The 25,554-nt window shown below is 34.2% G+C and overlaps 1 protein-coding gene across 1 annotated transcript in view; it reads right to left on the reverse strand.

Moving 5' to 3' along the window:
* The window catches only part of foxo (forkhead box, sub-group O), a 39,402-nt gene that overhangs the window by 8,138 nt on the left and 5,710 nt on the right, over positions 1 to 25,554 (reverse strand). Inside the window, 4 exon segments of the mRNA XM_086839700.1 lie at positions 184 to 420; positions 1,497 to 1,789; positions 18,054 to 18,268; positions 18,347 to 18,745. Of these exon segments, the coding sequence (XP_086695826.1) occupies positions 184 to 420; positions 1,497 to 1,789; positions 18,054 to 18,268; positions 18,347 to 18,599 (998 nt within the window). The 5' untranslated portion in view covers positions 18,600 to 18,745.

The following is a 25,554-nucleotide window of genomic DNA, read 5'->3' on the forward strand; positions in this document are numbered from 1 at the left end:
TAAATTGGCAGCATGCAAAGCTCTGACTAAGTATTGTTTTTTTTGATTTTCCAGCATGCAGTAAATTATATATATTTCAAAATAAATAATTTTGGTTTTTGGTTAACACATATTTACACAAAAAGGGAATAACCAAAAAAGGAAAACAATTAATCAAATCAAACAGCCATCGAGAGAACTGACCCTTGCTGTTGCTGCTGCTGCTGTTGGGTGCACAGCGTCAGCTCGTCCGCTATGGACCCGGTTAGCTCCTCCAGCGCCTGGGCATGGGCCTGGGTCATCGTTGTGTTCTGGTAATCAACGGGGAAGCCCCAATCGGGCTCGAGATCCTGGGCACGGATCGGACTCAGGCGTCCGCAGGAACTGGCATTGGAGGAGGCGCGCTGCCGGAAATCGGGTGATAACTGGAAGCCGCTCCCACTTTATCGTTGCAATTAAAAGGAAAATTAAAGAGAAAAAAAGAAAATAGAAATAAATAAATAATAAATCGAATAAAATAATTAAAAATATAATAATTAACTGTAGGGAGAACTTAGACATAATACTTAGGACGGGACAATGCCTCAAAGAGGCGCTACAAGACTTGCCAATTGATCAAAAAAGTTGACGCTACGTATTGATTGTTAGTTAAGTAAATGTTTAATAAATTAAGCCAAGCTCTAGAAGTGCTACTTTAACTTTCTAATTTTACTTAAAAGCATTGATTTTAGGTATATTATTTCAAAGAGAAACTTGTTATATTATGTATGTAAGAAACTTAATGGCATGCTTCATATTTAAATATTTATTTAAGGTTTAAATATCTCTATATATATTACTAAATAGAGATTGAGGATTTAAGCTAATCAATAAAATTATAATTACTACTTTTAAATTTAAAAGCAACCAAATTACTAAGAAATATTTTAAAAACTTGTTACTTCAAATAAACGATGTGCCTTTTATAATAGACAACTCACGACTGGTTTGAAAAAATCGTGACACTATTCTAAATTCCAACCTTTATTGCTTTATTTAAAGACTCAACAGGTTAGACACCATGAACTACTATAGATAATAGTAATTAAATCTTAGGAATGTTTTTACATAATTGTTTATCAATTCGAATTAATTGCCAGCAAGAACATAATGTTTTTGTACTAGAAAATGGTATAAATTTGGTACAATAAATGCTAAAGGTCAAGCTTTTAATCAGAGGTTATGTTATAATGGTGATTATTTTAGTTTCATAAAATTTGAATATATAAGATTATTTAACAAGTTTGCTGAATATCAAGTAACACCTTTAAAATGAATACAGCAAAGAATTATAAAAGTTCCTAACCCATTTTAACAAATACATTTTAAAGTGTCACGCTTTTTCTATACTAAAAATCTACAAAATATTATATAGAGTATGTTTTATATTCTAAAATCTAATTAATAAATCAACTTTCAAAGCTAAGCAATAAGGTATCTACTCTAATCTAAGACTTCTACTCGCAGTTGGTAGTTACCTGTGCAGAGGACTCTCTGGGAAGTGATCCAATCCCTCGGATACACTGCTACTTGGCGAGGGCGTGGCATCGTTTAAGCCAACAACACCAGCTTGACGCAGTGCCTCCACTCGCTTCTTGGCCCGTCCACGTCGCTTCTCATACCGCGATGTTTCCATGGAGGCGGCACGACGACGAACCGATTTTCCAGGTTTGGCCTCTGGATTGAGCATCCACCAGGAGGATTTCCCAGTGCCCTCATTCTGCACTCTCATAAAGCGATTGTGCAGCGACAGATTGTGACGAATGGAGTTCTGGAAGATGGAACAAATATAGAGAGATTTGTAAAGATTTATTACAAGAAATACATATACAAAATATTTAAGTTAACTTTGATTAATTTATAAGAGAAGAAAATCAATTAAAACAAATGCGAATTTGATCCTTTTTAGTAAATTAGAGTTTTCTATTAAAATATGGATCAACATTTATTGGAATTTAAGCTTTTAAACTATCGTTATAATTTAAACAATATAAATGAAGCTTCAGATATATTTTTAATTCTATATTATATTTAAGTTATTTACAAAAGGATGCTCTTCAAAAGTTTGTAATCATTCCAATCCTTTCCCAAATTCCTCTGCCTGTAAAAGTACTTTTACAAACCTGATAAAATAATAAAAATAAACAAATTGCAAAATTTGCAAATCCCTGGAATTTTTCTTATATTTTTTGTCTCTCTAAAAACGAGCTCATTGCGCTGAAGTAACAATTCTCAAGCAATCGCTTTGGTGTCGAAGGAAAACTGCTGCTGGCTGCGCTTTCCTTTTCGCCAGAGTCTTGTGCCATTCAATTGTCTGTCGACGTTTTTATTTCCTTGGAACAGATACGTAGAGATACGTATTCCGTATTCCCTGCTCCCTAATTGGAAGATGTCTTCACTAGACCTCGTCGCCTGTCGCCGGCATCGTTGTAGTCGTCCTCGTCGTCGTCGTTCCTGTCAATTCATATTTTCCAACAATTGTCATAAATAACCGCGTGTAAGCAGCGTAATGACAGCAAATCGACATCGACTACACACAGCCCAGGACCCAGGACCCAGGACCCAGGACCCATCCTTTGCCATCGCATCCAATCCTGTCTAGGTGCGGGAAAAAAGAGGACAATTACATGTCACCGGGTTCAGCGAAAAAAAAACCCAAAAGAAACAAATAGAATCAAACACGTTTAGTGTGGATTTGTCATCAGATGGATCTTCTTTTTTCCCCCAGAATGGGTTTTGGGTATAACCAAAAAAAAAAGGAAAACTCTGGGATGAGCTCAAAACTAAATGGAGCATTACAAACTAAACTAACTGAAAAAGGCAACTTGCCGCAGATTTTACCCACCTAAAATTTAGTACACATTGAGAAAATAATGTGAATTAAATATATGCTATAACTATAATATATTTAAATATTTAAAAAGCGTGGGAAAATAATAATTCATCAAACTAGCGTAGTTTTCGCTATTGGAAAAACTATTAAAAGACTAACTCAAACCACCTAAAGATCCATTTAAATTGCTCCAGTATGCTCTTTATGATTTTTTCAAACATTAAAATATTATTGGATATATTTTTATAAAATCTAAATAAAATTGAATAAAATTCTTTGCCATTAAAAGCATAATTACTTCAAGTAAATATTATTAAACAGAAAATACACATCAAGTATATTGTTCCATATTAAACCCGTATCCTTCTCTTTAGTTTACTCATTATTTAGTATGTTTAAACCTTGATTAACTTTAAACAAATTTAAAAAACAGTATTAAATGTATAACTAAGATTAGCTAATGCTTAATTTTTACAGTGTAGACATCCCGCACATCCCCTTTCAACGGCACCAAAAAAAAAGCGATTGCGACGCGTCGCGACTTCAGGCGGCACATTGGCGCCATTTATCACCGTTGCCAGGACATCAGGACGTCAGGACATGTGAGTGGGCGGCCAAAATGGGAGACAAGAGTAACCAGGATAACCCAGGAGAACTCCAAGTGGAACGAGGTAATAGGAAGGGACAAGACAGACGCCCGCCTGACGACCTGAAACCTGTTCGCAGACAGGAGCTGCCACCAAACCCCAAGCCACCGCAGACTTTCTAATACTTTTCTGGATTTACTTGACTATTTTTCTTTATCCTTTATTTTTTTTGGTAAAAACTTTTACTTGGCGTCATTGGATGAGAAGGCTGCTGGCTACTGTTGCGTCTGAGCAAGAGAGACCGAGTCCTGTAATGACATTTTCAGTCCTCTAATTTTACCCCCTTCGCATAAAGTTATCATTTTTATTTAAATGTTTAAGTGCGGCGGCGTCTCTGGATTTTCCCCCTTCTCCATGCATGTTCAAACATTTTCCTTTTCCTGCTAGCTGCCACTTGGCAAACGTTCTGATTATGCTAATGGCCAGATTGTGGAATTATCCAACCAACTTCCGCCCAGAAACAGGATGTATCTATATCTGTATATATATTTTATCGTGGGTGGCTGAGTAATGAGAAAGTATTTGGAATTGGATAATTTGCTGGGTTTATTTGCTTGGCCAAAAGGAGAGGGTTAAATGGAAGGTGGAAAGAGTCAGAAAAAGTGAATTTATTCAGATAATGGTCAAAGGAAAATTCAAGCGGATATCATAGAGATATTTACTTGAAATATATACAATTACCTAGGCAAATAATTTCTTAAAAAAGTTAAATTTACAAATTTAATATAATTTTTTTGCTTTCCTAAATTAATCATTTCCAAAAAATTTAATAACCACCAAAGGAGGGGTGTGTTTTAGGCCCACTTGCTTCGCTTAGCCTCAAGGCCATAAAATCAAGGCAAAATGCAAACAAATGGCATTCATAATTTATGGCACACACTTCATTGAATATTCATAAACTTAAATCTCGGCCAGAGATGGAAAAAAATGCCAAAAGTACGCCGTCGCATTCAGAACATTCACAATTCATCTAACTAATTGGGCCTATTAAATCGAGGGAGATATATGCGAGACCCGGCGACAGTGGCCACATGCCGATCTTTTGTGGGGTGCGAGGCGGGGTCGGATCGGGTCTATATATATGTATATATAGTGCCACTGGTTTCAGTTTCCAAGGAGCTGCATTATTTGTGGCCAATCATCCGTTTGGTATGCACTCAGAGAAAATTTTTAGATAGGAAAACAACAAACGATTTCATATTTGAATTCTATAAAAAAAGAACATTATATTTTCAAACTTGTTTTAGTTGAAAAGAAACAAAGGAAAATAACTTTGAGCCACCAAATTTTATATAACCTTGAAGTTTTCTATTGAATTATAGGATCATATCGAAAATCCATCCTAACTAAGCTTAAATTATTTGCATTCTTTGAATCATTATTTATTGCTAATTATAACCTGCAAGGTTATGTAAAGCAAAGCCTGGCAGGATTTTATTATATAGCTACATATATATTTCGCATTATTTTAAAAACCCCCTACTAAATTTTAAACATATTTCCATTTCCTTCATAATTTTTTCCCTCAGTGCACTCATACTTATTCATATGTAGGTCACCTCTCACAATTGTCCCGCCCCCTTCTCACAATTCGCGCATCCATGGCAAAACGGAAGAAAAGCAATCGGGGGAAAAACTGGGCTTCCATTGAATTCACTTGTAGCAGCAGCAAATGAGCAAAGAGAGCCCAAGAAATGGAAATTTCATACAATTCGTAGCCAAGGATATTATGTGTGTATGTGTATGTCCTTATTTCGTACAATTAATGTGCATCCAGCGTGAATCACAATCACAACTACTACACCCAGAAAATTGAGTTGCTAGGTTAAAGAAGTGACCCAAAATCGATGGGAATGAATGGTATGAGTGGTGGAAAATCGCATAGTTAAAGTTTTCCCGTTGACCAATTACAATTATTACAGCAGAACTTTTATTTATGAACATGGAAGCCCGAAGGGGCGGTCGGGCTTGTTCCTGATTCATTTCTTTATAATTTATATGAGTAATTGGCGGTGGGGTGGAGACAGAGCACTAAAATATATTAAATCTGTGCCAGAGCATTCCCATTTCCTTTTTTGGGGGTGGCGGGTGAGTCCCCTTATCTTTTGCATCCCCTCGTGAGGGCCACCTCCTTCTACTTATTTTCCTCCTCTCCTCTATGTATGCCGCTGTCATCTCGTATCAAATATGCATATTTCATTGGGCCATTTGAGCGGCTTATGAAGCAGAGGAATCGCGAATGGCATATAGCATATATAGCGACATGTGCCGCTAACTGGGTCGTCCTCAATAATTCTAAGCAAGTGGGTTTTTTTAGGAGGGAATGAGGAACTACACAATAGGTAAATTTCTAACACAAAGAAACATGATTTTATAGCATATTTTATAAAGAAAGAATTAAGAGCAAGCCAGCAAGAAGGTAGAATGTGAATCAATTAGAAATTTTGTTAAATTTTTGTACATTTTATATTCCATTTAAGGTTGTACTCAACATTTTTATATTTGCCAAAGACCACAAAAAGTTCTTCTTAGAAAGATATCAGTCCCAAGGCTAGACCTAAGATACTTTTCATTGATATCACATTTAAAAGGATTCAAATTTGTTGTGTGGTTTGTCAGCGATACAAAAAATGTTCATAGTAACAAATAAAGAAAGAAAAAATCCCACAAATTGGCGAAAAAAAGCTCACTAGATCTATATCAGTTTATGGTAAAAGGTTAAACACCGTCGAAACAGGCAGAAGGTGGATCCAGATCCCAGCCCCAATGCCAAAACAGCTGCAGCAATTCTCACACACAAATCAAATGAACCCATAGCACTCAATGGACACACTCAACACACACTCACACACAACCAGACTGGTATAGAAAAAAATAAAAAGAAAAAAAGATTATTCGCATTTAGATGTGAAATTGAGATATAAATTTTTGAAACGACACACACACTCTCCTTTCACTCCCCCGAAAAACAGGTTACTACTGTTTCGTTGCCCCCTCAAAAAAAAAACCACATCTAGTACCGCCATTCATTCAGCTAATTGCTGCCGAGCAGCAGTTTGTTCAGTTAAAATTTTATATACAAAAAATAAGGAGAAATAGATATATTTATTTTCTATGGGGTTTGAATTTAAAGATACCCTTTAAAAAGATTAGAAAATATAAGAAAATAAAGCTTCTTGCTTTCCCTGATTTGATGATAAATATACATCAGTTCTAGGAAATATATCAAATCAATTGTTGAAATACTGCAGTAATCATTCTAAAATAGATTTTATTGTTTTACTAAGGAATCGATCTGTAAAATGTACACCGAGTGGGCAGAAAATAAGCAGGAAAGCGTATGAATCAAGTTAAATATTACAACTGATCAATCATTCAGAGAAAATGATTCATTAATGAATATATTTCTTTATAAAATTTAACATATTTAATATACTAAGTACTACTAAATCATCCTTGAACTTTTGATTATACCAGCTTGGTTTAAAAAATCAATTAATCAAACAAGTATTAAGCCCGGTAAGCAATAGAATATAACGACATTTGCCAATGCAAATAAATTCTACTCGCTTCACATATATTGTATGTATATAACATATACCCTTGAACTCTTCCATAACCGGACAATAAAAAATGGCTATAAAATACAGACCAGTAAGTTTGGTTTCCAGTTGAAAATGTTTTAATTGTTTGAGCAGAAACATTTTGTTTCGTCTCTGGACCACAATTTGTAAACACTTTGGCGGGACCAAAGACTAAACAAATCGAAGAAAGAAATTTATGATGATGGGGATCTGGTTTGAAGATTGAATCTGTTGCACCCTGTTTACCCCCATGAAAGACTAATTAATTGTTTAAACAATTCCGGCTGGCTAACCAAGAGAAATGTGTCTGATATTTGCCAATTGTGTTTATACCAAAAGATCATTGACAGTATGTGGCGGCAATTTGAAAACCAATTTAGAAACGCATCACGATCGAGCTATATTGATGAGATTTCAATTCCAGTGATTTCTGGCGCGTGCGGCAAACAGAAATCAGCAAAATTCCTGGTTTTAATTGATTAGATAATAACCGAGTAATGACCTAGACCAAGTGAACCATTTAAAACGGAAAAAAACTAGAGCAACTTTAATTGCCTCTCCCATCAATCAAATCAAACATTAAATTCCAATCAAATTGACAGTTTGAGACTTATATAAGCCAAAACCGATTTAATGTGGCAAATTTTCACACAAAATTTCACAATTTTCAAGAAGCGAAAACTCACTTAAAGCCTAAGGCCAATCTAAAATCAATATTTAAGCCATTTCTATACTCAAAAAACCATTTGCAGGGCAACACAAACGAGGGAATTTCAAACTCTGCAAAAAAAACTAAACTAAACTAAACTATAGATATAACCTAACCCCTCTGAACCCTCCAGCAAATCTCCCTTCATGTATTGTAAAGATATGTGAACATAAAACAGGCGGCATTATCATCGCAATGATGATGTGATGATATGATATGGAATTGCAAAAGTTTTCTCTTTCTCAGTTTCGCTTTTAGGGTTTTCTTTTCTTTATTTACTTTTTTTTTTTGGCAAACTTTTATGAATAGGAAGCGGGCCTTTCTGCGACAGCGATTTGCGACTGCGACGATTAATCGCAGGACACGTTGGCGGCTGCGTGGCAACCGGAAACGGAAATCAAATGACAAAAATATATATGTGCAAGGTTCTGCCTGCTGCAATTCGATTTCCACCTGAGGGAACTTTAAACGGCAAATCCTTGCTTGAGTGGAAAAGGAAAATTCAATCGAAGGCCACACAATGTCTGTCTGTCTGTCATTATTATTATTTTTTCCGCAGGACAAGTGCATTTTGTAAGCAGTCCCATAAGTGTCGCAGTTTGTCGCGGGGACAATGATAAAGAAAAGCAAAAGGAATGCATTTTGTTAAGGATATTACACTGACAAGTTCTTCTGGGTGTAATCCATTAGAAAATAAAAGAATATATTTTCATTTTTAAAAGAATCTTTTTAAAACAAACTGATTAATGAAATAATACTAAGTTAGTATAAGGATTTAAAGAGCTCTTCTTTACCAAGTTCATAACTATGGTTTACTGTGATTCAGATCTTGAAATATATAAAAATATCAAACCTAGCTTAAGATAATTTATTATCTTCCATAATTTATGGATTAGAAAACAATACTTTGACCAACAAAATTTATATAAAACCCCTTTTGGCAAGTGTAAAATAGAAGTTCCTGCTAACCAAACTTAGAAATCTACACAAAAGGCCAACTGAAACTTTTGCAATTGCACTTTACTCTTTGCCAGGACAAAATCGGGCCAAATGATGTGCAATTTCTGTGTGTGACACACACCCAAACACCCTCACTCGCACTCACACAAACACATTCAAGTTACTTAGCTTGCGGGCGAGGACATTGCCCCAAAATGTATGCAACACAAATTGAAGCCAAGTTCATAAATGTATTTCTGTCTGCTTGCCGGCCATTCGTTGCTAAGTTTACTGAGCTGAGACACTCATTAAGGATAAAAGAAGAAGCAAAAAAAAGGATATAATGCTACAAATCCCTTATGGCTGGTCGTAATACTCCAACTCTCTGAGATCCTTGATTGATTATGCGTGCGGATTTTGGGGCAGTCGAGGCTTAAAGCGACTCGCGCCACAAATTAAATAACGATTTCCACACAAGTAATTCCCGCAATTGCTTTAAGGCAGAGGCATATAATTTGCACCAAAACTTTATTTACGATCCTGTGTGGCCGCCCCATTAGTTTCGCTTCCTTCCTTCGACTCCCTTTTTTTGGCCATTAACTGGACATGAATGGCTCCGTCTTTGGCTCTGGCCCCAACCCCGCCTCCAAATCGAGTGATAAATGTGGGCGGAACTCGGGCAAGTGGCCTTTGAGCGACAATCAATGGGGATTTGGATTTGAAGTTGTCATCGGGTGTGAGTGTGTGTTTGAGTATACATATGTGTGTTTGTAAGCCACGCCTTCTTGCAGCCTCAGAGGGGCGTAAGGAAATTATAATTTTATTATCTATGGGCAAGGCATTGTGATAAATCCATTAAAAACTTTTCTTTGGGAGTTGATTTGTATAAATGTGACGGAAAAGGGGTATGTAATTCGGATAGGATGACTATAATTTATCAGAATCTTTAAACATATAAAAACATGTATTATATTAAGTATATTCTCAGTTAAGAAAATATATATGCTCAGGTCTACAAACTTTATATAAAAATTTCATATATAATATTTATTATGTTAGGGAATATTTAAGAAGTGAAAATAATTTCTCTTTATATACTGACAGTTCTGTATGATAAATAAATGATATAAATATATATATAAAATCATAATCATCGTTTACCCCCAATACTCCTCTCATTTTAAATTCCAGGGTACTCATCTACTTCATATTCTATATTACCAAATACTACATTCTTCGATCTATATTTTGTTGCCTTTTAATTTACTTTTATAGCAATTTGTTCAATATTCTGGAAGCGAAGCCGGTGAACCTCATCGGTTTGGTTGATTTTATGGCTTATTTCTTATGATTATTGCACATTTATGATACTCCCAGACTGGACTCTGGCTTCTGGTCAGACGAAGTCAGACGACGGGTGGCATTTTTTTACGAGATAATTTCTCAATAAATAATTTGCAATTCTTTTAGTTTTTTTATTTTTTATTTTGAGACATTCAAAACCAGTTTGATTTGCGCTGCCTTGATTGTTGCAGTATTTAATAATAAAAAATATATATAAATAGAAAAAGCGGGGCCAAACAAAGAAGTTCATTATATTGACAACTCACATATTTATATGCAGAACGTACAGCCTGATTTTAATTATATTATATGTATATACTATATTCCCAAAAACTCATAATTTGCAAGGCAAAACAGGCAACTGAAAGTGTGGCAAAAAAGTGTATAAATGATGGATCTCAGGGCCAGACATCTTGGCCATATCGTAATGCCAAAATACCGAAAAAAAAACAACACCAGACTCCGTCTATGGCCATGCCCGAGTGGCACTTGCATTCCGTCTGACTCTGGCTGGTTCAGTTCGTGCTCGAATCGTAAAAATTCTCAAAAGCAAAAAAGCATAAATTTCCAACATAGAGACACATTTTTGCATGTGAGTTTTTCGCTATTTTACAACCCGGAGGCGGCGAGTGCCTGGCATGGTGTTAATTAGCACAACAATAAAACGCCCGGGGGAAATTGTATACACACTATATATATATATGTATATATATATACTATACTGCACACACTAACCTCACACAACCCAGAGCCAAGTGCGCCGTGTGAGAAACTGCAACATAATTAATAGCCGCCACATTTACGATCTAGACGGAGGTCTGGCAGTAACCCAGACATGATTGACTTGTAATTTGCGATCAATTTTTATGGTCGTCAGACGAGACGAGGTCATATCTCATATCGGAAATATTTGGCATGCTTTTCAGATAAAATAAATCATTACAGGTGGGCAGGTAATACAGCTAAAGAGAGATCTCTATTGTAAAGTTGGTTCGTAACTCAAGATCTTTATGGGGAATATGCGAAAAATTTGGTATGCAAAGAGATATGTCATTAAATGTGTCAGAGGCATTAAAAATATATTTAATTTAAATATGCATATAAAGGATTTTAAATTTGAAAATATTTTGGTTTGTAATAAAAGATCGTTATAGGGATTGTGTAAAATATGAGCTATTAAATTAAAAGTGTCATTAACAATAAATACATGTCAAAATGTGTGTCTAAATTGAGTTTATGAAATATGTACATTTTAAATTATAATGAACACATTCGATATTTAATACTTGTAAAAAATTTGGAACATATTTGAGTTTGTAACTCGGCCTTTAATGAAAAATATGCGAAATATTTGGTATGCAAAGAGATATTACATTAAGAGTGACAGAAATATTAATACTATACTCCTAAAGCCATTCTTAATCTATACCCTATATTTCAAATATTCAAAATCTATATTCCCCCATCATAAATTTGTAATTTTAATTTATTTAAAATAATGATTGGTATCTTGTATAGTAAACTATAACTACGCAGTAGAGTTAAGTAATTCCATTAGAATTTCTAAGCCTAATACTTTAAGGGATTAAGTGATATATTAAACAATTACAATTTTCTATTATTCTTAAATCGTATATATGTAATATATAGATACAAATTATTAATGAAAGCAATTATTAATTAAAAATGATAATGACGCAGTAGAGCAACCCAGTAAATCCAGTATAAATTCCTGGATCAAGTTTTTACTATATATTAGATTAAGCCACTTAATATGTTATACAAAATGTTATTAATAAACACAACAAATACCAACAGTTAAACACTCACTTGAATGATATAACATTGAGTAATACTATTTACAACGATTAAACGATTAATAAAAAATCGAGCAACTCTTGTCATAAAATTCTTTGATAACATTCCTGATATAACCATACATACATACATACATATGTAGGTATTTAATTCATGTCAAGGCAATGAATTCAAAAGTGTTTAATGAAAGCAATTAGAATTTTAAAAAATTATTAATGCGCAGTAGAGCGCCGCCATTAAATCGAGTATACATTCCTTAAGCCAGTTTTTGATGTCGAACATTATTATTATTAATTATAATTAAAACGGCGAGTTAAATGTAAATATTTAAGCCAAGAGAATGTTGAGTAATGCGAAATTACATTGACAGACAAGCTCGAGCCCCCCTTTCTGCCGTAAAAAAAAGCAAACATTAAACTTTTTGTTATTTACTTAGTATTTTGTGTTGTGTTTTTTAGTGACGAAGGCGAGGGCGCGGCTGTCTTTGCTTCCGTGTCGCCACCGCCTGATAGTGTCTGAGCACTGAGAGAAAAAAGGGGGCGTGTGTGGCTCGACAAGTGATACCCACTCATTACTACGCAGTTTGCCGGCAGACACACAACAAGTGCCAGACTGAGGCCGAGAGTTGTATGCAAATAATAGAAATAAATACGCCAAATAGCTTGTCAGAGAGAGAGAGAGGGATCGGGGCAAGGTTAATGTTTATTTTTAAACGAATATTATGCACACGATCTTTAGCGATTTTAGAGTGTCTGAATCTCGTTCTTATTCTCATTCTGCTCTCATTCACATTCTCGTTGCGATTAGTTGAAATTTGTTAGACAAAATTTCGATACAATTTCGATTGTTTCCAGTATTTGCACGTTTCATTTCAACGCCAAAAACTGGCAAATCAAGTGGCAATAGCTTTGATTTTATTTGTTTTCAATAATAAATGTGGAACTCAAGTGGGTTTTGTTGGTTTTATTGTTTGTTATTGTTTTTCGTTTTTGCATTCAAGACTGCACTTTACACCAAATAAAATGCGACGCGAAATAAGACACAAACAGGCCAACAATGCGTATACTTAATGCGCGTCTAAGCAAGCGTGAAAAGCGGGGAAAATGTGGGAAATGTCCAGGGATAAATTGTGAAAAAAATTATAGGAGGAAAACAGAGACAAGAGAGGGAGAGAAAGAATATATGGACAGGGAAGAAAGAGATAGCTAGAGACACTGTCAAGTGTCAAATTGATTACGCAACGCCTGGCAATGCACATCTATATTCAAACGTTAATGAATGCCACTTCCTATTAACCATTGCATATTTATTTATATTCAGAATTATATTATTCAGGAAAAATAAACCCACTACTCATTGCACTCGATTAAAGCTGACTAATTCCTCGGGTACTTGTAGTGCATTCTTGGCAAGGCCATTGTCTTGATAAGACCTATATTTTGATAAGGCCAAAGTTAACAAAGGTTAAAAACTACTGCGTTTTCCACCGATATAATAATATCATTACACAATATACCCCATGTATACGTTATCTTTCAGATTACAAGCAATTGAATCAAATCGGGAACTTTCCACAAAGAGAAGAATGCCGCCCCATTAATCGAGTTGGATCTAGATAAAATTCTAAAAGGAAAATAACATGAAGGCTAAGTTTATATACCCTTACACTTTCTTCCTGGCTATCCAGATGCATTTCATAAGCCAGTTGATCATTTTGGGTTCGAAGGGCAATCACTATCACTATCACCAGAGATGTTAACTGCGAGGAGGCCGCGAACCGAATGAGGCAAGCGCCTCGGTCGTGCCTGTATTTATACTGTCCCAGTAAAGAGAACAGAGAAAGTGAGAGTGAAAGAGAAAGAGATGGGGGGAGAGCAAGAGATGTCTCTAGAGATACGCTGGGAGGAATAGACATACCGAAAAATAGAGAGAGCGAGAGAGAGAGGGAAGGAGAGCCTCTGATTGAGAGGGGGAGAGAGAGAAAACTATTCACTGCCTTTACAATATTTTATTATTATAAAAATCTATATTTACTAGGCAATATTTACTATACAACAACGGGAAATTCTTATTAAATTCAAAACTAATAATTTAAATTGAGAAACTTTTAATATATTCAGTTAAAAATATATATTTTTGTAATACTAAGAATTAAGAATTTACTAGGAATTAGATTTACTATAATTACTTATTACTTAACTTTTACTAAACATCAAAGGAAAATTCTTATTTAATTTGAAACCAATGAAATTAATTCGAGAAACTTGTAAATTATATACAGCTAACACTAAATATTTTAAATAGGAATCTTCTATTCAAGGCTATTTCTATAAATCTCTACAAAAAATTAACATTTCTTTCCCTAAATTTCCACACACCTTGGTATTTAGTTAATGCATTTTCCATTATCTTTTAATGTATATTGTGTGATTTTCCTTTGCGGAAAATCTCCGTATTTAAATGTATTCCATAAATTCTAATCCTCAGCAAACTCTGATCTTTTCCTACATATCTTTTCCACGGAAAAAAAAATCCCCTCACACCTTTTTCCCCCCAATAATAAAATGAGGAAATGTACATATTCCCGGCCAGATCGTAAATAGTGGGAAATGCCACCTAAGAAGGCGTCATAAATTACAGAAATTTCCAAACATAATTGCCAAAAGTGCGACGTTTCACAGGGCGAGAGTGAAAAACCACGAAAATGTTGCGGCCAAAAACAAAAAAAAATATTTATAACACGATGCGGTTCGCTGCCAATTAAAAGAGGCAAAAATATAACAAAAAAAAAAAAAACAGAAATACAAATAAAAAAAAGAACTAAGCGCTCACACGAAAATAAATTGATAAAAGGAGCAAGGCAGCGGGAAAAAAATACTTGGCAGCAGTTCAATGGCCAAAAAACCTGATGAGGATGATGATGAAGACACGAGCCACCATAGCCACCACATCCACAACCACCACCACCATCACCACCACCATCCGGAATCAGACAGCCACAGCAAACTACTGAAAAGAGGAAGCCTTTTGGCGTTGCAGTCACCAAGAGTGGCAAAAATTTAAAATTCCACAAATGTCATTTGAGTGTTTCGCTCGTTTCGTTCTTTATTATTATTATGACGACGCGGAGGAAGCTCTGAAGCCACCAGAAGACAGAAGGACAGGAAAAAAGGAAGCAAGTGTCAGGTGGAACGCGGTGGCATCGGCAACAACGTGTTGCATAAATTAGCAAAATGTCATAAAACTTTATAAAGGAATGCGCAGCGCAGGCACAAGACACTCTTCCTTTCAATATGAGAAAGAATTGCAAAAAAGAAAAAATATGATAAAAATAGTTGAGTCTATTTTTATAAGGAAGTTCCTTAAGGGAGATAAATATATAAGATAATCTTTGATTTTTTAACAAACAGGAAAGCCTTATTCAAGGGAATTTTATTAAATGCTTGATCTTCTAGAACTAAGCTACACTTAACTGCCTTAAAACGGTAGAAACTATCATTTAAAAATATTAATAAATGCAAGACAGTTTTTAAAAGGTTATTAGTATTCTAAATAATTTCAAAATGTTTTTTAACAAAATACAAGTATAATTGCACTCCAAAAGGGTATTAATCCAAAGGAAAACCTGCTTAGAAATTTAAGAAATTTAAAGACAAATTTCTTAAAAATCTCCCTTAAAATGTTAGACATCACATCACAAAAATGACGAATTTAATTTTCTTCTTAAAAATTCCTTCTCCTTATCAGACAAAATATAAACAATAACACGCGTTAATTCTCCTAAAAAAAAACCTGTAATAATTGCACTTTTGTTTACATTTCTTTTCTTATTCTTAGAAAGCCTCTCTGGGGCTTTAACTAACCTTTTTTTTCTGCGACGCTCGAATAAATTTCATTATCACGGTGATGAGTGTTATTTCCCCTGCGTAATCTCTAAAAAACCCAGCCGTAGTCGACCCACGGACTACTTCCGTGAAAAATGCGACTATGACCAATACACTAATATAAATAATGCAATATTAGTTCACAGACCTACAAAAAGAATAAGAAAAAGAAAATAAACCCAAACAAATAACAATAATAAACCAAAAATTCTGTGGAAGCGCGCTGTCTGCGCAAAAAAATAAAGTTTCGGGTATCAATCGTCTTCAATTTCTTCGTAGCAAAATCAGCAAATTCTTTGACTTTTTTGTTGGTTTATTTTCTTTTTTTAAGCACCTCAAACAGTCAAGGGGTGCTTTGTGCATTGAGTTATCAGCAAATTTGATAAAGAAAAATAATCACGTGAGTGACGCACTGGGCTAACCAAGAAATATGAGTGGATCGAATGATTTATGGCAACGAAGATCACGTATCCCATAGAGGATCGATCAAAGGAAGTTCTGGGAAATATTTTAATAAACATTAAACACCTGGAATTCGATTAAATTCTACATTAATTTAGTAAAATCCTGAACTGTGTACAGTATTTCTGTCATTTGTGGTAAATGTCAATGAACTCCACACAGACTTTTATTGATAACTTTGCAAAAAAAAAAAAAAAGGAACCAATAAAAAGCTTGTATAGTATAAACAAGTGAAATACATGGATTTCGTCTATGTAAGCAAATGTTATCAGTGTCAAAAAGAAAGAAGAAAATTATAGCAAAATAAAAAAATTATTGACAGGCAGAAAAGACCAAAGAGGGGACAAAACTCACAATATAAATAAATAGAACCATCTAAATATTGATTTTTAAATAAATAAATCAAGTCTCAGAGGGATTTATAGGTTTTAAATACATAAATTTAGAAAAATAACTTAAAGGATGTCAAAAATGAAGTAATAAATGTCAAGAACGAACTTTGAATAAGATAAAAAATAACAAGTTTTAACTATTCCCTTTTGAATTTTAACATAAAATCAGTTGAAGCCTAATTAAGTTTCAATTTCTGTGTTGTATTTCCTCAAAAGATTACCCCATATAAACCTAAAACTATTAAACATTTACAAACGCAAAAGTAAAACCTTTCCAGTGGAAAGTCAAACCACAAAAGAAAAGCAAGGGGAAACCGGTCTCTGAATATGAATGAAAATGAAATTGAAAATGAAGCATGATTTACGCATTTAGCCCGTGCATGCATATAATTGTGTACGCGTCTATTTATTTATTTATTTACGTATGCTTGGATGTAAACAAAAGCGAAAAACGATCCGAAGATAAAGCGCATTAATTGCAAAAACTCAGCAAAAAAAAACAAAATGGAAATCCGGTCAAGATACCGAGGGGGAAAAAGTGATGCCGGCTCTGACAAACATTTCACACACGTAACAAATGGAAAAAAAAATATATAAATAAATAAAATGATATATATATACTCCAACAAATTGCATAATATAAAAAAGCAGAAAAGCAGACCACAAGAAGCAGAAATATGAAAGCCAAAACAACACTCCCAGCGGCTCCACTTCTCACTCCATTTGACTTGACTGACTTGGCCCTGAACTTGACCGTTTTTTGCCCGGCGAAATGCGAATTGCGAGTGAATTTGCCATTTGAAAGCCAAAGAGCGTTGTGGGAAAAGAAAAAGATACAAAGTTGAAAGCTCTTTGGTAAAAAAAAATAAAGAAAACATAAACAATGCAAAGTGAACTAGATAGTTTGGTGTTTGGAAAAAGATTTACTAAAGTAAGTTGCTTAGAAATAAAGGGGCTAAGAGTGTCAAGTTAATGTAAGGCTTGTATTTTATAAGATTTTTATTTTCCGGTTTATTGGATTTTTCACTCTTTAAGAATTTCGTGGGCATTATTTAAAATATCTATAAAAAAACTGTACAGTACTATTAAGTCACAGTTTAAAGGTTTAAAAACTTGTTACTTTTTAGTCGTAGTTTAAATGCTCAAAAAGCATCTATAGGAAATCAATAAATGAGTATCTACGAAAAATGTTCCTTACATTTTCATAATTACTAAAACAACCTAAAACTTCAAGATATCTTTATCCAGAGCTTGTAAATATCATAAGGAACAACCTGAATCTTCTAGATATCTTTAACCAAAGATCTTAAATTAAAGAAACCGCTTTTAAATAACCTGAACAATCCCTGTAAAAATCATAGGAACATCTCCTTCCTTAATTCAATTCCCTTAAGGTATTTAAAAACTTAAAGAAAATTCCTACCTTCCATCCGGCACTGCTATTCGAATCACCCTTGTCCTTAAAGTATGGCACATTCTGGACCATCCACTCATAGATCTGGCTCAGAGTCAGTCGTTTATCGGTGGCCGAGCCAATGGCATGCGTGATGAGATCCGCGTAGGAGAGATTTCCCCAAGCATTTCGACGCGATGAGTTCTTTTTGGCCGCATTCGCATTCTGTATAGCCTGCTGTGAATCTGTCAAATACAAAAATATATGTTAGATATAATACAAATATATAGCAAAACCACTTTTCCACTATGGAAAATCCTTACCTCCGGCAGCCAACTGTTGATTACTGGCCTTTGTGCTATCCAACTCATCGGCGGGCTCCACAAAGTTCTCTGGACGCGGACATGGCCATGTGTTGGATCTGGCACGGGTTTGTGGCTCAAAGCCCACATCCCCGGGTAAATCCCCCACACCTACACCACCGACCACGCCCACCCCCAGCTGATCCATGGCCGAACCCAGGCCATTGTCTGTGTGGGTCAGCGTGGGCCAGTCCTGGGCAAAGCCGTCCATCATTGGGTAAAGCAGGTCGTTGTGAAGTTGCAGCGTTGCGGCTTTTCCGGATTTATCCTCAAGATCAAGCTCAAAGCTTCAAGGTCTCCGCCAGCCAGCCCCAGAAATGGTTGAAGTAGTCGCGAAAGTCTCGCGATCAGTTAAGAATCCTGAAAAGGATATGGAAATAAGAGGAAGAATTGTTTATTGGATATATTACATACTTCAATTTAAAGTATTTCTTTGTGTAACAAAGTTTAAAGTTACAATTCTCAGCGTTCAGTTAGACAGTGTATAAAAATATTTCATTAAACCTAGCATTCAAAATAACTTATTTCAAACTAATTAAACCAAAAATATCTACAGTAAAAGATGTACCTAAAAATATTATTACTATACTTAGTCAACCTCTAGCCTCTTATAAAATTTATTTAGAAATATATACAAACATTTTATCACACATATATTTTTTTTTTTTCCTAATACAAATTCATTGTTCAAGAGAAAGATTCACCTTGAATTGAAATTGCTATAAATTTATAAAAGCTATATAAGATTGTGTCAAGTCATCATGTCATCTCACTGCTAAGCATTTTGTTCAAAAATTACATTTTGATTGTTTTCGTGAGCTTGAAAATGTGGAAAAACGATTTTCAAACGATCTTGAATCGTTCAAACTAATTGACATTTTTCGATTTTCAATTGATCACGTGTCCGTAGAGAGAGTATAGTAAATTTTTGCAGCTTTTCAAATTTATTCAGTACAGAGAACTTAATAGTTCGATTATTTATAGTTTGATTGTTCAGCTTTAATATATATATATATAGTTTTGCGAGTGCCTAGGCACTTGGTACGTAATCAAATCAATAAAAGTGACAAAGTGTTTTGTATAATTTTCTGGAAATTTTACTTTACCTTATTTTTCCACAGAAAAATAAACCTACGAATATCTATAATTTAAAATGCTCTTAAAAAATAACTAAGAGAAGAGCAGTGTTATCAAAGAAAGAGCTCCAACATCTGGCATAATGTAGGTTATGATCTTGTTCTCGCACATTTTCTTGGCATTCCAATGAGACTCTCGTCTTTATAGCTCACGGAATGAAAATCAATTAGTTTTAATAAAATCTATAAATGCTTTTATGACTAAATTTAGCACACAGTTGGAATATAAACGATTTCAATTAGCGGAATGGCGACGAGAGTTATCAATATATGTATATGCCCCAATAATAATATAGCCATAATATAAGTATTTTTGTTTTATCAAAATGCCATTTAAATACACTGAAAAACGTGATGTGAAGTCTGTCTCTCTCTCTCTCTCTCTCTCTCACTTATAACACTGAGAGAATCTGTTTGTGAGTCTGGAATATAAAAGGTCTATTGACTCTGTCTGGAATGGAACAAAAACCCAGCTGATAAGTCAACGAAGCCTGACGGGCATCGCTCGAACTCTCATGATAGCATACACAACATTGTCTGGTGCAATTTTTAACCGAAAAAATCGGTATATACATATATAAAATTATATAGAACGTGCCTTATCAATGAGCTTTTGATTGCATTAACTTTTAAGTAGGAATATACAATATTTTTTAGTCTGCAAACTGCGATTATTCTTTGGAAAAATGGTATCTTTAAGGCAGTATGATTGATAAGTATTAAATTTTCCATTTAAAGTGTTATTTATAAAACCTAATAAATATTTTGCTAACAAAGAAATATTCAAATAAAATAATAATAACTTATTTGAAACTTATTTTGTCATATTTTGTGTGCTAATTTTATATTATTTAAACAGAGTTTTTAGGTTTAATACTATCATAAGTTTTAAGACAGTTTTAGGGCAGTAGGAAGATCAATAAGGATGGTCTTAAGTATTGAAATAAATAATAAAATATGCCTTAAATATATATTTCTAAATTCCCAGCTAATATTATATTTCTTATAAAAACTATCTGAGAAACCTCTCAGAAAAACTATTGTAAAAGCAAATAACATGTTTTTTAAGTAACAATATTTCGAAATTTCAGGTTAAGAAAATAACACAAATTTAAAGAGAGCTCAAAGCTTTTAAATGAAACATAAAGAGAATCCCTCTCGTCTCTCTTAATCTCAATAAAATTGTAAACAAATTGAAAAGTGTGCGTAGAGCGCGTAAACTCAATTAAAAATCAACTCACACACACTGTGACAAAGTCCAAGCGAAAAGTATCTGTGTGCGAGTGTGGATCGTGGTACAGGCATTTTTTATTAAGCTTTTTTTATAACAGAGAAAAAAAGAGAGAGTGTGAGGGAAATAATAAAAAAGGAGAAAGAGACACCCGAACGACATCGAAGAATTTACCTTGAGAACACGGAAGTTCATTCATTCGCTACCTAAAACACACTTTTCTACCTGAGAGCATTCCGAATCATCGCCTCATTATTTCTTTTACACAAAAAACTTTGGATCTCCTCATATTTTTGAGTGTGTGTGTGTGTGTGTGTGTATGCCTGTGTTGTGCTTGTATTTAAATACAAAATTATTTAGATAAGGTCGCGCACGTCGCGTCCAACGTTTGTCATTACATAATATCTTCCTAGCGAAAGGTTTATGGCCGCAAATAATGGCAAATGCGAATGAGTCGCACTTAAGTGCCCCCAGCAAAAAAAAAAATTAAAATAAAAAAAAACCCAGACCGAAACATTCCAACCTGACCTAAGCCACTACCAACAAAACGAAAATCAAAGCGAAAAATAATGAGACTGTCGAAAATGTATAACAAAAAGAGACCCCAGAAATACCCTAACTTAGAGTTTAACCTGATCGAATGGAATATTCCTCTTAGTATGGGGTTTTTTCCCAGTGAAATTTGAAGCCTTTTTGGGTCACAACTTGGAGTTAAAAGTTTATCTTAACTTACTTTCTTTTTGGTGCCTTTCTTGGGCTTATTTTGTGGGTCTTTCTTTAAGGTTTAAAAATCTTTGTGAATTTTGGGAATACATAATAAAATAAATGTAAAAAATCTACCTACAAACAAAGAGTTTTAAAGGTTTTTAATCTTTAGAATGTATATCTATTTTATAATATGTGTTTTAGGGATTTGTTGCAAGCTCATTTCTTGATAAAAACAACATAAGATACATCTTTAATTTTTGAGATACAATCTATCTTCCTTACCTATATTACCTCAATAGTGGCATTCTAGGAATTGTTTCTGTTTTTCAATATTTATTTATTGACTTTAAATGTATTTAGTAGTGATAATGAGTTTAATATATCTCTTTATCATACCATGTGTTATAAGGATTTATTGTAACCCTATTTCCTGATCAAAACATTACAAGATACATGTTTGAGATAATTTGATAATTGTCTAGAATATCTTAAATATATTTATTTATGCACTAACTTAAGTTTAATTCACTCGAATTACCAATTTTGTATACTTAAATACCCAAACACACACCCTTCCTAATTACTGAGTACCAAAACAGTCCAGAGTTCGTCTGCCTCTAAAAATAGTGTACAAAATTCTAATTGCCGCCTCTCCATTGCCGGCTGCCAAACTATTTTAAGTAAAATTAACGTGAACAATTTGCTATTTTGCATTTTGCACTTAAATATATATAATCTATTTCTTTACTTTCGAGTGAAAGAGGGAGGGACTGAAATTGCGTCGCACATTCGGGGACACTCAGACTTTTGAAACATTAAATTATAACATTTGATAATAATATTTAGCAAAAAACACGTCATTATATGAAAATAACCAAAAAGGCAGAAGCAAAACAAAAAACACACAACAAGGAATGGGAAAAGCATAGAAAATGTAAACAATAACAAGACAATTCCTCTCAAAATATGGGTTGAGAATTAATTTTGCTCGATCTGCTGCGTCACACAGTATTTACTATATAAGATCAGATCAGATCGGATCGGAATCATTTAAGTGGGGGCTTGAGCTTATTGTTAACGACAGGTTCTTAACAAACATGTATGAATATTATATATATTTTTTATTACATTAGATTAAAAGACAACTGGGCTTATTTGCGTAGGTGTTTTTTTCTCTTTGATCGTGAGAGATCAGAACTCAACCATGTTAGATTATGTTAATTGGTTTAATCTCGAGTAACAGAAATATTCCATCATCAAACTGCTCCAAACAACGCAAAAACCTATAATATTTTGAGTGTTATCAAAATGAAAATTGTATAAAATGATTCAGATTCCGATTCTGTTTCTTATTTGTTTGGCAAAACATATTGTATACCATTAAATCACCTTTAAAAGCACCCGGCGTGGGATGTTGGAGAAATTAGCATTGAAAAATCATCATCATACCCTAAATATTCTCTGTTTTTAAACATTACACAATGGGAAGTGGATATATGTTCTTGTTTTGTATCTGAGAATTTCGAATATTTCAATGTCACGAACAGCACAGAGTTCCATTTAGGTGGAAAATCTTCAGGTGGTGTTCGGGTTGTTCTTTTGACAAGGGGGCGTGACTACGAAATGGGGGCAGCCAGGCATGATGGGAAATTCTAAAACTAGATGTGGGAGTCCTCAGAAAGCTTCTAAAAACATATATATATAGCTAGAGAGAGAGATAGGGGGAACCAAAAGCAAATGCAAAAAAAGCGACACAAAAACGAGCAGCAAAAACAAATCTTAAATAATAATAAAAAGCAAAACAAGCAAGAGTCCAAAAGCAAAGCAAAACTAAATAAAGACGGCAATAAAAAATATATAGAAAACAAAAAATTAAAAACAGAATCAGTACAAAGAAAGCAGAAAAGAATGAGCAGAAAGAAAACGAAATGAAGAAAGATCAACAGAGCGAACAAAACAAAAATAAACCCCACTCTCGTTACGTAATTTTCCTTTTCTATAGTTCGTACGACTTTTCTCATGAGTTTTCGTTTCAGTTTCCAATACGTATGCGTATTATTTTCCCTATCAGTTAGACTCAATGAGAATTAGGTACTTTAAGTACTAAGTACTGTCTATTTAGTACCGAAACTAATCCTAGCTGAGGCCACCTTCTCATAGAGCATCTGTTCCGGTAGAGAATCGGCCTCGAAGATTAAGTGATAAGCCCAAAAGTGGCAAGCTCCCAGGGGCGCCGAAAAAATAATATATAAATAAGTTCAAAAGGGGAAAGATCATATTAAGTCAGATCATTAAATTAGACAATTAAATCAGACACTTAAATAAGACTATTAATTGTAATGGATGAGGTTTTAACTCTACTTATTCGAAGTTTGTTTAGTTATCACTTCCGTTTTGGAAGAAACTGTTATTTCAAATAAAACAAAATTAAGGGATAAAGGACCAAAAAAGGAAAAGTTTTATATATTGTTACGTAATATTAAAGAAGACGATTTTTAATTGTAATAAAAGAAGGTTAATTATCCAATATTTAAAAGTTATTTGTAATCATGTGAGATTACTTTTCTTAACATCAGGTTTGAATAAAAGCATGCAAGTATAAGGAAAATAACTTCTAAAAACGATTAAAGTCTGAATCTTTCATTACCAATCACTACATTTTAGTATAAATTTTCTTAACTTAATATATAATAAAAATAATAAACCCTTCTCCCAACGTCCCTGCTGATTTCTTAGCTTATCAGTGAGTACCGCGACCAAGGAGATCGCTGCCAAAACCGGGGACCACAAAAAAAGTATCTGCCAGATGCTTTTTTTTGGATCCAGCAAAGAAAACCATGTGATTTTTTTTCCTTATGCATGAGACACTATTACTCTCTGCCCCTGAAAATCTCAGGTATTGTAGGATACCCTTTCCCTCTGCACCGCCACACATGACCGACCGACCGGGTTCAGCAATGTGGAAGTAAAAGAGATCCACACTACCCGGCACAACCCGTCAAACAGGATTATATACATACATACAGATGTGTGTAGTATAAAGGCGGAGCAGACTGGAGGAAGCAAGGCAAAGTAAGTCAGTGCTGACCGAAAAAACACAAAAAAATATATATATAAATAAATGGAAAATGAGGAAAAAGAAACCCAAAAGAGTGAAAATAAAAAGCAAGACTGACAGCTGGTCCGAGTTCGGGGAGATATAGCAACTGGTATGGTCTGCACCGATCTGGTCCGGTCTGCCCCTGCCTAATGAGCTGGAGGATGGAGGTGGATTCACACAGATGGAGATGGAGCTGGAGATGGAGATGGAGATGGAGGGATGTAGACGACAACGACGACGACGACATCAATCCCGATTTCGATCCCAAAACCGAGCCCTTGTTTGGGGACCCAAGCTCAAGTACCTCGCGACCCATTATGACGATAATGATAATGACAATCATCATTATGTTGACGGTGACGAACCCACACTTGTCGTAGTGTTTGTATTGGGGGGGATCTCTGTGTGTGTGTGCGAGTTGTGTGTGCTTTGTCACCCTCTCTATAAAACCAAACCTCGTACGACCTTTGGTTTGAAAGTGAATTAAAACCCAAAACAATATAAACTCTGTCATGGCTTAACCTGCTGATAAAGAATTTCTATATTTAGCTTAATAGAGAGTCTTGTTTTAGACTCTAATTAAGTTTTATTTTGGGGTTTGTGTTGAGATGGGAGAGGAAAGTCAAGCTAATTATGAAAAATATAATTATAATTTAAAAATTCAGATAGGTTAATCTGCAGGTTACCTATTCTGTTAACATCCAATTAAGTTCATGTTAAGTTTAGATCTTAGGGTTCAGCTGAGCAAGTGAAGTCAACCTAATTATATTATTAAATATAAAAATAATATATAAATACAACAAATGTATTATGTAAATAATCCAAAATCTTAAGAATAAATTAGAGAGATTTAATCTTTCAGTTAAGTCACATACTGAGAAAGTAAAGTCAATTTAGTTTTTAATAGTGTTTTTTGAAAAGTCTGGCGTATTCAAAATAATTTCATATTTAAGAAAATCCCTAATGTTTAATCAGATTATTAAACATTCTCTTT

The sequence above is a fragment of the Drosophila serrata genome, unplaced genomic scaffold, assembly GCF_035046125.1.
Source record: "Drosophila serrata isolate PLE 108 unplaced genomic scaffold, ASM3504612v1 contig_376, whole genome shotgun sequence".
Classification (NCBI taxonomy): Eukaryota; Metazoa; Arthropoda; class Insecta; order Diptera; family Drosophilidae; genus Drosophila; species Drosophila serrata.